We start from the raw sequence: 17798 nt of genomic DNA, 5'->3' as shown, positions 1-17798 counted from the left end.
CGATGTTCACATCACTAACTGTACAGCTTGTTATGTGAATTTATCCTGCTTACCGTTACTATAGAAATCAGAATACCAAGAAGAATTACAGGCTTTATAACTAAAAGGTCATTAAGAGGTAGCTGCAGTCTTACAGAACATTATGCAATGCTAATCCTAAATTTCTGAGGCTGCAAACAAATTATCATCTGAAAACGCAGGCAAGTGTATGGTGAATATCATATTTACACTGGCTGAATGTCAGTCTGCAAGGTGAACACAGCTTGTAGGGTTTACTCTTTATTAGTTGGGCCGCATCGTTTTTACATGTTGTTATTGTTAGGTGTTTTGTGGTGGCCTTTACAGACTTAGCAGTTTAACCTTAGGATGAAGACTGATAAAACACAAAATAGGCAGACAAACAATAAATACTCCACCTACCAAAATACACATGATCAATAATATGAGAATATAACTTGCAGTCCTTTTATTTCCGTTTATATGGCTTGATCAGGTGCACAATAAACCTTTACCGATCGACGGTCGTACTAGATCACTCAGTGCACATATGCTACAATGTTTCTTGGCATCACGAGTCCTGTGCACACAGGATGATGTATCGCCATGAACGATGATCTTTTGTGCTGCTCAAAAGACCATTACCAAAATGAACAAGAGTTTTGCTCGTTTATCAGATTATAGACAGCCTGTTTACACGGCAATATTGTAAAAAAAACCTTTTTAACAACACTTGTTCACAATCATCTTGAAGTGTAAATGCCTCTTATGCCTTCAGCAGCTTATTTTCTACAACCATATGGCAACACTTCCAGTCTATGCCCATTTCTGTTCTACATCATAGCGAAATGTTTAAATTGAGATCACCCATTACACTGTAAGGGCATATACATAAAGCGCCAGCATTCGTGTGGAAATGTCTACACAAACATGGTTGTTTATTTACTTTCTGCTTGTAAATAAATCATGAATAAAGCAAGCTTGAAAAATATATCACAGACTGGCATATTGATGCTCTTATGGCAAGGTAATACTCCCTTATTTTTTTATTTGGCTTTAACATGGCTTTCTCTTGTGCACCATCAGACATGTGGGTTTTTGTCACTTTTACACTATCTCTCCCAACATATAAAACAGGGCAATCCAACTACAGAATATCAAAGTCTTGCACAAGTCAAGTGCAAGTTAAGATTGACTTAAAGAGGTAGTGTGAAAGCAAAATAGTTTTCTCCTAACTTAATACCTATTTAGTCCCATAATCTAATCTATTTTCTAATATACTTGCTTTAAAAATTCCCTACCATTCCCTAACTATGCGATCTAGTAGCTACTGTGTTTTTTTTCTATTTCCTGTCTGATGATGATTAGTTTGTGTACCCCAGTGCATGCTGGGATATTCAAAACATCATCAGGGGAAAGATGCTGCAGTCACTGTCACCGCCTCTACCCCTCCCTGAAACGAAGCATCATCAGTGACTTGGTTTCATGGGCTGTGCTGTCACTAGTAATCAAACGAATAGTCATCAGATCGAAAATAGAAAAAAAAAACCACAGTAGCTGTTAGATAGTATAGTTAGGGAATTCTTAAAGCAAGTACGGTATATTAGAATGCTCAGATTATGGGACTAAATAGATAGGAGAGGAATGCATTGCTTTTAAACCACCCCTTTAATTCATTTTAAAAGGGAACCAATCAGCAGATTTTTTGCCCTATAAACTAGAGGTAGTGCCAAAATGGGGCTAGGATGCTGTTAAAAAAAAAAAAAAGATACCTTTAGTTGACAAATCTGAGGCTTTAATGCAGAGCAATCTTTGTCCAAATTTTCCAAAATGATGCAATTTGAGCAATCCTCCTCCTGCCTTGCCTCCTTTTCTTTATTTAAATTTTGTGCGGTCACCATTACTGCTATTGGCATGTATGTGCATAGATATTGTGATGTTGTCTTCAACTAAATGGTGCCAGAATCGGCGCATGTGTGTACTGTGATGTCCGGCAACCATTTTAAGGAGGACACTTAGGAGATTACTATGAGCAGTGGCATCACATGCGCTGAGTGACAAACAAAAACAATCTGGCCATGCGGCTAGGCTCTCATTCGTCTCCACAGAGTATTCAATAAAATGGCACCGGAGATCACGATACGCATATGTGCGGATTACGGCGCCATTTTATTGAAAATAACGTCACATTAGCAATGCACACTCGCCGCCAACAGCTGTAATGGCGGAGGAGGAAAGATAACAGAGGACCTGACCCACAGAGTCCTGCCCCGATGCTCAAGCCTGTACACAAATTACGTCATTTTGGAAAGTTTGGACAAAACTTGCTCTGCAATAAAGCCTCAGATTCCTCAACTAAAGGTATCATTTTAATCAGCATCCTAACGCCATTATGTGTAGAGGGCAAAAACCTGCGGGTTGGTTACCGTTTACATTTGTTTGCAATAAAATTATATAAATATAACCTCATTAGAATAAGGTAAATTCTTTCAAGTATTACAGTACCACTGCGTAGCAGATACAGACTCCCTATTTGCACATGATTAGAGAGGAGAATAAATATTTCTATGTAAGGACGGTTCAACTAAGTTCATCTCTCTAATAATTACACAATGTTTTATTTCCGCTGACTCTCGACGGACCCAGTGACTCAATCTGGTGCACTCAATTGCTTTGAATATTAGGAAGTTATTTTAGGAAGCCAAAACCACATTTAGCCAGAGTGTGTACATACAGTATATCCATATGTCTATGCTGATTATTCCATCTGTAATCTATGGTTTTAGAGGCAATGGCTAAATACAGGAAAACAGTGCAAAGATTAAAGCTAAAAGTCGGGTTCTCTCTTTTTTCTTCCAATACAAAAAAGTATAGACTACTATAAAGTAGAAAGACAACTGCTAGTTTACAGTAGACAGAATAAAGCTTCTACTATTTACTGGGATAAGAAACATATTGCAGTTTTGAATAAGTTAACTTTTTTGGCCCTAATTTTATAAAAAAAAAAAAAAAAAAAAAAAGAATATAATTTTAAGAGAGTCATGAGAAAAGCAAAACATACTATACTTTGAATTCTATGTTTTTACATATCAGAGCATAAGAAAAGAAAACATCTCTTTCCTTAGAAAATTAGTAAAGGCAACCTCAGATGGAAAAAACACATGGCGAGATATACCAGGGGTCTCAAACGCACCTGGGTATATGGGTTGCACAGAAAAAAAACCCCAAAAACTGAATTTGGGAGTCCGCATTCTTTGACCGACAAGTGACATTTTTAGTGATAAAATAATTTTATTTCTATACAGTTTTTGATTAGTTTTTCAGAACACTTTTTGCTTATTTATTATAAATGGCATTCATTGTTGTATGGGTTATGGTACAGGTTTTATAGCTCAGGTTGTTACGGATATGGCGTTAACAAACGTGCACTTTTTTGTATATATATATATATATATATATATATATATATATATATATATATATATATATATATATATATATATATATATATATATATATATATATATATATATATATATAAAATAACTTTTAGTAGTAAAAAAAAAGTAATGCTTTATTTTGAATATTTTTAACATTTTATTTAGCCTTTCTTTTTACATTTTATCCCCTTCTTGTAAGTAATTGTTTTACAATTGACACCATATAGTAATTTTGGCCAACATCTTGTAGTAATGTGCCTCATCCTTGTCCCCCATCTTGTAGTAATCTCCACTTTCTGGTCCTTATCTTGTGGTTATGTCCCCCTTCTGGTCCTCATCCTTTAGCAATGTGTCCATCCTAGTCCCCCATCTTGTAGTAATGTGCCCCATTCTGGTCCTCATTTTGTACCAATGCCCCATCCTAGTCCCCTTCTTGTAGCAATGTCCCCATCACGGCCCCCTTCATGTAATAATGTGCTCCATGTAGTACTGTCCCATCCTGGTCCCCTTCTTGTAGTAATGTGCCCATCCAAGTCCTCATCTTGTAGAACGTGCCCATTCTTGTCTTCATCTTGTATTAATTTCCCCCTTCCTGGTCCTCATCCTGAAGTAATGCTGTTCTGCACATACACACAAAAAACCCCCAACTTCTTTTCACCTGCCTCGTTCCCTCAGCGCCCTCTTTTCTGCACACGTGGCTTGCAGGCATAGTAGAACCCTTGACGATTACGGCGCAACCAAGGGAACTGCATCCGTCAGTGCTTTATTTCAGTCGAATGTGTGTCCTTGGATTGTGTTGTCAGCGTCACGCAGAGGCACGCAGAGGCCAGCAGCTGACGTTATAAGCTGTGTGTTTGAGACCCAAAATTTATACTATGCCATTATTTAACTAAAAAACTACACCAAAATGCAGAAACAGTCTGTGAAAAAATAAACGACAACCCAATAATCAATATCATCACTTACTTTAAGAAATTGTTTTCAGTATGTATCCATCTCTTAAATTGTTATGGAGGAATTTTGGTGCATTTTTATTTACAAAATTGTTTATATTCATTGAGGTTTGTGGGCATTCATTTCTACACAGCTCTCAAAGTCCCACCACAATTTTTCCATTGGAATGAGGTCTGGACTTTGACTGGACCATTGCAACACCTTGAATCTGTTCTTGGTCAGCCAACCTGATGTAGATTTGATGGTGTCCTTGTAATCATTGTCCTATTGTGTGACCCAGTTTTGGCCAAGCTTTAGGTTAAATGGCCTCACATTTGACTCTAGAGTAATTTGTTAAACAGAGGAGTTCATGGTCGACTCAATGACCGCAAGGTACCCAGGCTTGGTGGCTGCAAAACTAGCCCGAATCATCAAACCTCCTACATCATGCTTGACAGTTCCTTTGTAATTGTGCGGATGTGCTGAGTTTGGTTTTCAACAAATGGGACACAAGGCATTAAGGTCAAATATCACCACTTTTGTGTCATCTGTTCTAGGTACATTGTTCTGGAAGTCTTAGGCGGGCTTTGCACGTTGCGACATCGCAAGCCGATGCTGCGATGTCGCACGCGATAGTCCCCGCCGCAGGTACGATATCTTGTGATAGCTGGCGTAGCGAAAATTATCGCTACGCCAGCTTCACATGCACTCACCTGCCCTGCGACCGTCGCTCTGGCCGGCGACCCGCCTCCTTCCTAAGGGGGCGGGTCATGCGGCGTCATAGCGACGTCACACGGCAGGCGGCAAATAGCGGCGGAGGGGCGGAGATGAGCAGGATGTAAACATCCGGCCCACCTCCTTCCTTCCGTAGAGCCACCGGCGGCAGGTAAGGTGAAGTTCCTCGCTCCTGCGGCGTAACACACAGCGATGTGTGATGCCGCAGGAACGAGGAACAGCATCGTACCATTGCTGCAGCAAAATTATGGAAAAGTCGGAGCTTGCAACGATGATACGATAACGACGCTTTTGCGCTTGTTTATCGTATCATCTAGAATTTACACACAACGATGTCGAAAGTGACGCCGGATGTGCGTCACTTTCGATTTGACCCCACCGACATCACACGTGCGATGTTGCAACGTGCAAAGCCGCCCTTATGGTTTGGTCAGATGCAATTTTCTAACTTTACAAAGAAATGTCTTTCTTCTGGTAACCTTGCAAACAAGCCAGCCATACTCGTTCAGTCTTTTCCTAATTTTATTGTCATGAAGTTGAACATTTATCATTCAAATTGAGGTCTTTAGAGTCTGAACTGACTGAACCTCTGTTTTTTGCAAAATCTCTGTAGTGCTACAACATCTAACCTTGGGTTAAATTTGCAAACACTTCCACTCCTGGGAAAATCCATCAACTAGAGTCCAAAATTCTTCAAAAGTGGAAAACATTCCAAATTGTTTTGATATGACCTTACAACCTTTCTACAGATGACTGGCCAGCAACACCTACTTCATTAAGATTTTCTCTGCTCCAGAACAGCAAACAGGCAAAATATGTGTTTTTACAGAGGTCATCACACTTGTTGATAAATAATTAATAATGGGCATTTGATTAGCAGCATATGGCACCTTCTTAATTCCTATGGAAGCAGTAAGGGTGTACTTAACTTTTCACATACAGATTCTGCATTTTGGCCAAGTTTTGGGTAGATTAAAAATGACAATATAATTTGTCCCATGTTGTCATCTATCGTTGTATTTAACTAATTCTAAGAAGCTTTAAGGACACGATTTTCTGTTATGTCATGATAAGTAAAACCATATTCAAGAGTGTATCTGGTCACTTTACATGCTATTTAGGTATTACGGAAATCTCTCAGGCAGTATCTCATATGATAACCAACAACAACTTTTTGTGTAAATAATCAGGATATTAGCCTAATAAAATCTGTCTGAACAACATCCTGTAAGTCACACTGTTAATGCAGTCATAGTGGTAGACTAGACTGCTGAGTTATAAATCGTATTAACTCCTCAAGAAAACTGGGTGCTGATAGACAATTAGGGAATCAAAAAAGGAACAACCATGAAAAATTGGGGAAGTAATGGTATTTTCACAAACCATTGTATATAGTCTTATACAGTAACTATGGCGCATGAGACTGTTCGAATATATAAAAATAAATATAGCCAATTAGATAGGCTAATTAGATTTTTTTCACAGAAAGTGTTGAGTGCAGCCTTCATTCGTAATCATTAACAAGGTGTGCCCCTCAAATCAAAGCAGAGTGCGTTTCTTTCTTTTACGGTATATTTAATTACCTATCTGCTCATTCTTGTCCGTCATCTTTATTTCTGTACATCCATTTACAAAATGTATCCTTTCAATACCTTTTCTCGAAACCCAAGATTTACTGAGATGTATGTCATGGGTGTGCAGTGAAGTACCATATTTTGCAGACTATAAGGTGGACCTAAGTTCTAGATGAGGGAAATGGGGTAAAAAACTTAAGCAAAATATGCACTCTTATGGGGTGGAAGGGGTCTGCTGCCAATACTGTTGAGGAAAACCTACAATATTGACCACCATTCAAAAAGCCAGACAATCACAATAATAGCCAGAGGTAGTGTCCCCAAACTCTGTACTAATATCTAACTTCCAGGTATGTGTCCCCCCCCCATTCTGGTGTATATGTCCCCCACCTGGTATATATGTTCCTCATCCTTGTCCCTTCATGGTATATATGATCCCCATCTTGGTACATATGGATACACATCCTGGTACATATGCCTCACATCCTGGGCCCATTCTTGTATACATGACTCCTATCTTTGACCCATTCTGGTATACAGTGATGAGCAAAAGGGTAACAATGTTTTAAACTTTTGGCTTTCAAGCTCCATATCTCACCATCCACTACAGCTTTAAGCAGGAGACAACCTTCATTTTATAGACTATTATCTTAGCCATCTCATACAATTTGACTTGAACCTATTAGGCAAATGATTAGTTAAGCAGATTCTTGTCATCTCACTACATTATTATGGTTTTCTTTATTGTGTTTCCATTTTTTCTTCTTCATGTATAATACAAATAACAACCTGTTCTCAGATTTCCTAATAACTCAGTGTTTGATTAGGTTGATTTCCAAGTGACAAGTCACTGGTTCGAATCGAGGAGCATCTATGAAGATGATTTCCCAAGAAATGCAAAACCGCACCTTCCAGCTCATCGATAGCGGTCTCGGCCCCAAAAATTGCCAAACTACATCATGTAAGTGCCATGACTGTTGGAAGAATATGATATCCATCCATGCATTCAAAAGCCAAGAGGTAGACATCCAATCAAAATAATGGGGTCAACAAGTCAACTCATCAGAAGATCAATCAGTTCTCGCACAATAAACACGGCAGTGGAGGTGACTCGTATGCTTCATAATAGTGAGATCACATACGTACATGCATGTTACACAAGTCTGGAATAATGTCTCGAAACAATTTGAAGAAATCTCAACTTCAATATCGTCATAAACAGCGTTGGCTGGAGTTTGCAAAGAAGTACGAAAAGTGGACACTAAAAGATTGGATACAGGTGATTTGGAATGAGGAGACTAAAGTCAATAGACTAGGCTCTGATGGTTGCAAATGGTTCTGGAAAAAACAAGGGAAAAGGAGGCTAATGGATTGAGAATTTGAAGGAACTGTCAAGTTCGGTGGATGAAGACTGATGATATGAGGTTGTTTCACAACAAAAAGCATTGGATACTTGACCAGGATCGATGGCGGTTTCAATGGTGAGCTATAAGCGAGTGTCCTACAAGATGAGTTACTTTGTATGCCCGAGTACTATGGATATGAAAAGTACGACAGTGTTCCAGCAGGACAACAACCTGAAACATATGTCGATATTGGTGAAGAAATGGTTCAATTGACAATGGAGTAGAGGTGCTGGATTTCCCCCACAGTCCACAGACCTCAACCCAATAAGTCGACCAGTATGCACCAAGATTGGGAACATGTAGAAGAGACCAGGGATCAGATTTCAGTCTAGACATGCTTGAATCTGATTGAGAGCATGCCCAGAAGGATTCAGGCAGTGTTAAAAGCCAAAGGTGGATTTACAAAATACTAACAAAATAATGCAAATTTTAATTGAGATTTTTAAGAGCAAAACAGTAACAATGCAGCACCATGACAAGAATCTGCATAGGTAATCATATGCTAAATAGGTGAAAGTCAACTTTATGTAGGAGATGGCGAAGACAAGTCTCACGCTCAAAGCTGTAGTGGATGGTGAGATATGGAGCCTAAACGTCAAAAGTTCAAAACATTGTTACCCTTTGATTGTCAGTGTATATGTTCCTCATCAATATGTACACATAAAAAAATAAACCATTATACTCACCATACCTTCCCTGATGCACAGTGTCCTCTTCTGATGCCGGTAAGTGACTTCCGCAAGTAAGAGACACAGCGCATGACATCACTGCCATGCACCCCTAGTTACAAGCGGAAGTTAGCAGCTGGAATGTTCACTGCTCCCCATGCCCAGAATTATGGGTGTGGGGTGCAGTGAAACTTAATTCTGTTTAATAACGGACACACATGATCGCCCAGCTGCTGCAGGAAGCTGGCAGCTGGGTGATCACAGGTTCCCACAATGAAAGAATGAATATTCACTGCTCCTCCCACCCATAATTCCGCCCACCTCTCGGCGCCGGCTTCAGTGCCGACAAGTGGGCACGATTATGGTTATAGGGAGCAGTGAATATTCATTTTCTTTATTAGTGGGTGTCACGAACCACCGGGGGGGTCACTCAGAAATCCCCCGCGCTGGCTACCAGTACGTCACAATCGGGGGGTAACAAGTGGGGGTCACCCCTCCTTTATACCTCCCGACCGACAGACAGAGCACGTGACGTGCTCTCTAGCGCCCCTCTTATAGTCAGGCCAATTATGGAATTGCCCGACAATAAGCAAGGAGGCCGCTATACTACTTATGCCGATTATTGAAGGGTCCCCGGTGAGAGTAGGGTATATATTCCCCCGACCTCCGCGGGCGGAATATATAAAACCTCCCCGAATCTCACTGGCCTCCCCACAATAATCCTTGGCACAAACTCGCTGCCACCAACCGCTTCACGGTAACTATTAGCCGAACACACAGACGTGGGATTCAAGATCGAGATAACAGAACAGCCCAAGATTAATTATATAATTTAATCAGCCTAAAGCACACTAGAAACTACAATATATACAATAGGGAATCTACAGAATATACATATGTCAGAGTACAGTTACAAGCAAAGCATGGGTTACAAACAGGCATACACAGTTCCAGCAGTTACCTTGTGCGTCTGGCCACAGGGGGGCGCCATAGACCAGGTTTCCAGGAACTCCCTCACAGGTCTTTCCCAACCAGGCCCCCGAGCAGAAGAACACTGGAAAATGGCCGAAGTAGGGTTATCAACCTGGGCAAATCCAGGTCCCCTCCTACCTTAGTGACCTCAGAGGGAGCACTGCTCCACCCCTGGCTGGAGTTATGGACAAAATCCACAACAGGGGATATGGCCATAACTTGGCCTGGGAGCGTCGTAGGCAGACGCCAACGCTCTCATTGTGACAGTTATGAATTTAGCTACAGAACGAGAGGACTCATGACTTGTCTACTAGTTCCCCATTGGCTGATATCACGCCTGGGGTATTTCCCCAGGTCCTGCTCCCATAAAAAGGGTGTGCCAGCATCGTCCGCATGCGGAGACACCATTTTTATGGTTGCCATATTTATCGGAAATATGGCTTGCGAGATATGAACCATTTTTTACTGGAGTCGTTCTGTCTGGATACTTCCATAGCCTTGCTAATTAGATAGCAGCCCCTACCACAGGGTCACGGCAGGGAGTCATCCTGTGTCCATTGTTCCCACATCACCTAATCTCCATATCACAGGAGATGGCCATGGGATGTGTTGCTGGGATGTGACACCTTCCCAGATGGTGGACATTGAGAACAAGAAGGGAGGGGGCACTGCCAGGGAGTGATGAGAGCGATTATGACTGGAAGTCATAATTCATCTTCATATCCCAGGGTTTCCCTCACAGTGGGCACATGTGTTTATCCCAGCACTAGCTCTTGCCTGTTGCCTGCTGTGACCTGCCCCGCTCTCTCCAGCTGTAACCAGGTACATTCAGACTATAAAATGCACCCCCACACATTCCTCCAAAATTTCTGCAAATCATCCATTGGCACTCATATTAAAAAAAAAAAAAAATAAATCTATGTTTAATGCTCATCAATCTATCAATCACTCCATCTATCTATCCATCTCTCTATTCATCCATACATCCATTGTACTGTTAACATACCACAATGTACTTAAATTCATTGCAGCCTTAGGCAATAGGATTTTCACAGCTCTTGAACTGAATAGGATTTAATACATACAAGTTAACTTGTGGGAAAACCAATTTCAATCACGGGAGACTGTCTCCCCCCTCTTTCTTACATGTTAAATATTTGTACTAAAGAGCATCCCACTCAAGGGAATGAGAAATGAAAATAGTGAATAAGCAATAAAACGTCTATGCTACATGGATAAATGGAAAAATAAAAATCTGCACTGAAGAAATCTCAGCTCGGCAAGATTACTTTATGCAGAAAAGAGCAAAATTAACTTGAATATATTGGTTTAAAAAGATAAATGCCTATTCACTCTTAGGATTCTGAAGAAATGAAAAGTAATGTTCTCTCAGGACACATTTTCCGACTTGATGCTTTGGGGGTAAAAAGCAACAGAGAAACAAAACTTTGTGAAATCAGATGAATACATTTCTGTTATTTAATTGAAAAAACCTAAATATGAATACAAAATAATAATAAATATTATTATAATAATAATTCTAGTAATAATTATTATAATATACACACACACATTGTGTGTGTATATATACATATACACATTGTGTATGTATATATGTATATATATATATATATATACACATATATATATGTATGTGTACATGTATACACACATTGTGTGTGTATATGTATATATATATATATATATATATATGTGTATATATATATATATATATATATATATATATATATATATATATATATATATATATATATATACATATACATATATACACACACACTAGCTGTAGTACCCGGGCCAAGTCGCTGTCTGTCTCTTTGTCTGCTTCCATGTCTCTGTCTGTATTTGTATCAGTCTGTCTGCCTCTTTGACCGGTCTGCCTCTCTCTGTCTCTTTCCATGTCTGTCTGTCTCTCTCTATCCATCCCCCCACTGACATCTTATTACCTCACACATAAGCTTCTTATACTAACAGTTTATTTTGTTCCTATAGCAACCACTGACAGTTGCTATTAATAGCCTGTAGCTCCCATTCATTATTCATTATTATTATTATTATTATTATTCATTATTCAGTTTAATGGAGGCAGGATTTTGGAGAGTAACTGTAAAGTGCGAGGTTAAATTTCCCCGTCAAAACATAGTCTATGACGTTCCCTGAGTCACATGGGGTGTCTGTGCAAAATTTCGTGATTGGAAATTGAACGGTGCGAATTCCTTTAGCGGACATAGATACATACATACACTGAGCTTTATATATTGGATATACAGACACACATAGACATAAATACATACATATATATCTATATACACATTATTATTGTTAACCTGCTGTTAAATGTAAGTTTTTATTTTTTCTATCACTATCTATATGAAAAGTGAAATCTGAACTCTTGCAATTTTGACTAAACTCAAAATGTTACAATAAGTACAAAAAGAATTAATGTTGCTATACTAGACATTGCTGCAGTCATATACAGAATTATATTAACTATAATCACTTCTGCCTCCCAAATATGCCTCCCCAAGAATTAACAGGCAAGTCAATGATGATGCCAGCCTCACAGTTTGAGAAGTACTAATGTAGAAGATCAAGCATTGGGTTTCTATACAGCCTGCTGACCTTAATACAGGAGCATCCACATTATATAATTGATTATTTCATTCTCTGGGTAAAGCGTTCATCACTTATTGGATTACTCATGTAAAAATCTGTTTGTATTGGAGTATACAAGCCAATGCTCCACTAAGGAACAGCTTCCATACTGGCAGTTGCAGTCAAATAATTTTGCTTGTTGGTTTTGATAAAAAAACTAAAGACTCTTCAATTAAACACTACAAATATGAGAAGCTAGAAAATACATTTAGGATTTAATATCTGAAATCATAATATGTTAGGGAAGGTTCACACGACTGTATTATCCCCGTTGGAGAAAAACGGTCAGATTATGCTGGTCAGAGTTTGATCAGGATGAGATCAGTTTTTCTCAGAGGTGGAGAATGGCAAAAACCATTCTCCATTATGTCAGTCCCTGACCATTCTTGATTTTTTTACAAGGACCAATAAACTTGAATGGGCAAGTACCATCCGATCCTTAGAGGAAAATAGGGCATGCTGCAATATATTTCACATGCTGAATCAGTGTGTGAAAAAAAAAAGTTCATCTGCACATTAAATAAGATTGGTCCAAGAGCAAGCCGTTTTGTTTTTTTTTGGCGGATAGCACTCAGACCAAAAATACGGTCGTCTGCATGAGCCCTCAATGGAATGGTATGGAATCAGTGAAGTTCTTAAGCGGCATCCTCCTTGTTTTTCAAAAGACTAACCTAGACACATATTCAGTTATTTATGAAACATACAATAGTAGAGAGTAGGCTCTGCTCATCCGCCAGTGTTGGTGCTCAAAAGTAATAAACAAAATTATATATCTTAAAGACAACTTTGAAACGTCGGTTTGATGGTTATTGCACTTTACAAAATAAAACCAATCTTTGCACATAACCAGGGAAATTCTTTTCTCATTTAAGCCCGTGTGTCTAAGTTGACTAAGATATAATTTATGGAACATACATGTTCTCTGCAACAAATCTTTTAGGTCTGATTTAAAGATGACAATTCATTTTTGTGTACCAGGGAGGATAGGTTTAATTCAGGTGGTATTACCCCATTACACTGTTTAGTTACCGTATTTTTCGCTTTATAAGACGCACCGGATTATAAGACGCACCCCCAAATTTGGTGAAGGAATAGAGAATTTTTTTTAATAAATGGGGTCCGTCTAATAATGCCAGTGTCTGTCTAACAAATCATATAGAGTATATGTCCCTCATAGCCCCCATCCTAAAATTAGCCCCCTTAATCTGGATATGGCCACCTTATATTGAATATAGCCCCCTTGGGCTGGCACACGTCCCCCAGTGATGCAACATGTCCCCTATGGCTGGCACGCTGCCCCCTGTGGCTGGCACAAACTGGCCCCCTGTGGCTGGCACACACGCTACCCCCTGTGGCTGGCACACACGCTGCCCCCTGTGGCTGTCACACACGCTGCCCCCTGTGGCTGTCACACACGCTGCCCCCTGTGGCTGGCACACACGCTGCCCTCTGTGGCTGGCACACACACTGGCCCCTGTGGCTGGCACAAACTGGCCCCCTGTGGCTGGCACACACGCTACCCCCTGTGGCTGGCACACACTCTGCCCCCTGTGGTTGTCACACACGCTGCCCCCTGTGGCTGGCACACACGCTGCCCCCTGTGGCTGGCACACACCCTGGCCCCTGTGGCTGGCACACACCCTGGCCCCTGTGGCTGGCACACACCCTGGCCCCTGTGGCTGGCACACACCCTGGCCCCTGTGGCTGGCACACACCCTGGCCCCTGTGGCTGGCACACACCCTGGCCCCTGTGGCTGGCACACACGCTGCCCCCTGTGGCTGGCACACACGCTGCCCCCTGTGGCTGTCACACACGCTGCCCCCTGTGGCTGTCACACACGCTGCCCCCTGTGGCTGTCACACACGCAGCCCCCTGTGGCTGTCACACACGCAGCCCCCTGTGGCTGTCACACACGCTGCCCCCTGTGGCTGTCACACACGCTGCCCCCTGTGGCTGTCACACACGCTGCCCCCTGTGGCTGTCAAACACGCTGCCCCCTGTGGCTGGCACACACGCTGCCCCCTGTGGCTGGCACACACGCTGGCCCCTGTGGCTGGCACACACGCTGGCCCCTGTGGCTGGCACACACGTTGGCCCCTGTGGCCGGCACACACGCTGGCCCCTGTGGCCGGCACACACGCTGGCCCCTGTGGCCGGCACACACGCTGGCCCCTGTGGCCGGCACACACGCTGGCCCCTGTGGCTGGCACACTTGCTGGCCCCTGTGGCTGGCACACACCCTGGCCCCTGTGGCTAGCACACACCCTGGCCCCTGTGGCTGGCACACACGCTGGCCCCTGTGGCTGGCACACACGCTGGCCCCTGTGGCTGGCACACACGCTGGCCCCTGTGGCTGGCACACACGCTGGCCCCTGTGGCTGGCACACACCCTGGCCCCTGTGGCTGGCACACACGCTGCCCCATGCTGCTGCTTTTAGTAAAATAAACTCTTTCCTTACCTTCTCCAGCGCTGTGCTCCCTCGTGTACCCCTCCTCAGGGTTGAACTCCGGCCTCCTGCATTTCCTGGTTCACAGTCCCCGTCATGTGATCGGCACAGCAGTGTGTTATCTCTGCATGCCTGATCATAGCGGCAGGAGGGAGACGGCAGATGCTGGAGGAGGTGAGTAACGAGTTTATTATTTTACTATGGGTAGCAGCATGGGGGCCATAGATAACACAGGGGGAGGGGGCATTTGTGAGCAAAGGGAAGCACGGGCAGATATAATATGCACAGCTCCCCCAGCCCATCACCGCGGTGCAATTTCAGCACCACAGGGGTGGACAGCAGCTGTGCATATTATATGAGCGGGTGCAGGAGATCAAACGCTGCCGCCCTCAGCTTCACAAGTCTATACCAGCCTCCACCAGCTCCCCCAGCACCGCTCTAGAGCGGCCCCACCTCCCCTGGACCCTGCAGTATATAATCCGTATATTCGGTTTATAAGACGCACCCCCTACTTTCCCCCAAAATTTGGGGGAACAAAAGTGCGTCTTATAAAGCGAAAAATACGGTACCTCTTAATATCTGTAAATTAATGGTATACCTCTCTTTAGTTACATCATGTGATCTCATGATCAAGCCATGTAATTCCCAGGGTGGTTATGTCCTCTGCAGGGGGCCAACATCTCAGTCCATAAGAGATCCTGCATAATGGAATTGAATGGAATGTACCACCTAAGTTCTTTATGGGACAAGGGGAGGGACAAATCTTTATAATCAAAGATAATGATGATGACTGCACAGTGCCTGCCCCACGATTATAATTTATGAGATCACAGTTCAGCCTTCCTGACTGTATAGGAGAATACAGAGATGGTAATTGCTCTATCTAGTTATGCGATGCTGTATTGATGAATCAGGGGATTTTAAGCAAAGCATAGTGAAAAAAAATCTAGCAATGAAGATGGAAGCAAAAAAGATTAAAACAGGAGGTTGAGCTACATGAAAAAGTGCACTGTAAAAAACAGAAGTGCAGAGTGTGATCAGCAACCAGAAAACAAAGACAAACTGGAAGTGCTTTGTTAATATGTTAATCTTGCATTTTTTAATTTTATTTTTCAGGGGGCTGATTTGGGGGTCAGCAAGGATCTAAGAGTCTTGCAAGACAAGATACCTTGCTTTATTTTTCTGTCTGCCCTGAATGTTGCCAGGCTTATCCAACAGTGAATATATTCAAAATAAGAAAATCTTGAGACACATAATATACAACAAATAATGTACATGAAGGTATTTTTGGAGGTAATTTTTTAAATACTTACTCATTAAATATCAGGTCTGGAGCAAAATATAGGTATTGGCTGTTTGCATGTTTATACGATCTCCAGCTCAAGGCAAACGATGACAGGCACATCCAGGAGTACTGAATTAAAGTAATTTGGTCCTCAAGAGGCAGGTTCCTAAATCCTGTAGGAAAGGAATGACCACATTAATTTATACACAATCAATAAGGAATATTAAAGCCCACAAAAAACCTATATAAAAGAGGAGTAACTTAGCAGATACGCTTTGTTACTTAGTAATGATCCTGACTGGATTGCAATAGTGGGGTCCAATTGTTGCCTCAAGTGCTATAATACTCCACACCTCAAGAACCTGTTTGGGAGCACTGAGAATCTGAAGCCACACATGAGACCCTACTTTGGTTTAAATGAAATTGCAGAAAGTTTTTACAACTGACTTGGCCATGAAGCTTTTAGATGTTTCCAGTTTTGAGATTTATGCAGCCCACTGCTCTGGGTACGACTAAACCAAGTATGAGATTTATCTCCATAGCTAGAGTGGGCCTGGTATTACCAGCAATTTATTAAGATAGCCTAAAACTCTACATAATGGAAATAAAGCTAGTTCCACAACACTCAGCAATTTGAAGCAGTAACGTTGAACATTCTCATGTTGTGCAGGGAGAGGTGAATTAATGTTTATATAATGTCTTCCCCGTTCTACCGCTGCGAAATGTGGAATATAGAGATGATTGCAGCAAACTAATAAAGCTCTTCCCTGCTAGGGTCTCACATAGCGGAGGGACACATTTCCTAAATACTTTATTATAAAGCTGGAAAAGACATCTCTTTAATCTCAATGCGAGTAAAACACAGAAGAACTTTATGAAAGTCTAAAAATTGTCAAAGTAAATATTAGCAAATGGAATAAGGAAATACTTCTGTGTCTTTGTAACTTCATGATACAAATTTTGAAATAAATAGTAATTGTAATAAACCATTTTCACTTTTTAGATATATCAGATATTTAATCGCATGTAGCGGATTTACCGTGGATTTTAAATAAGGTTTCAACAAAAACCTACAACAAATTTCAATTCATTTCTTGTGAATGTACTGAACCCTATTCATATCTGACTGAGAATTTAGTGCACCTTTTAGAGTATTTACTACATATTAAAATCTTAATATAAATTGAGTATATGCGTAAAATGATCAATTTTAAATGTCACCATCCTTATCTTTTGTTTCTACAAAGTATGAACAGGCTGCCCATCACATCATATTCCTCTATAGCTGAGTGAATCGAATTGCAGGACACCTAGTTTGGCCACTAGACAGGAGGGCCAGTGAATCTCTTATCATCCGGTGTCCCTGGTGAAGCATTTCATTTGTCAGGGTTTGAGCAACGTCATTTGTGTGACGTAGCATCGAACCAGCCATACTAATAGAATACAAAATGGATACAGCTGCACACTAAATGCCATCAATGTATAAAGGAACTCTGGTACATGCATTACTGCTATATGAAAAAATTAGATTTTTAGTTTATGAATTGGCCAATGCATGTAAGCCAGGAAACCAACGGCAAGGTAAATCTCAATATTCCGGGTACCTAACTAAAATGCCACTATCTAGGTTAAAAACATCCATGTCTGGGCAGCCAGACTAAAAA

At 41.3% G+C, this 17798-nt stretch overlaps 1 protein-coding gene across 2 annotated transcripts in view; it reads right to left on the bottom strand.

Moving 5' to 3' along the window:
• The window catches only part of NR3C2 (nuclear receptor subfamily 3 group C member 2), a 468973-nt gene that overhangs the window by 50679 nt on the left and 400496 nt on the right, over positions 1–17798 (bottom strand). For both annotated transcript variants that reach the window (XM_075347997.1, XM_075348004.1), the window contains exon 6: positions 16163–16307. In XM_075347997.1, coding sequence (XP_075204112.1) covers positions 16163–16307 — 145 coding nt within the window. The remainder of the gene's footprint in view (positions 1–16162; positions 16308–17798) is intronic.

Source organism: Anomaloglossus baeobatrachus, chromosome 1 (genome assembly GCF_048569485.1).
Source record: "Anomaloglossus baeobatrachus isolate aAnoBae1 chromosome 1, aAnoBae1.hap1, whole genome shotgun sequence".
Lineage (NCBI taxonomy): Eukaryota > Metazoa > Chordata > Amphibia > Anura > Aromobatidae > Anomaloglossus > Anomaloglossus baeobatrachus.
This window is presented reverse-complemented; position numbering and strand designations above follow the sequence as displayed.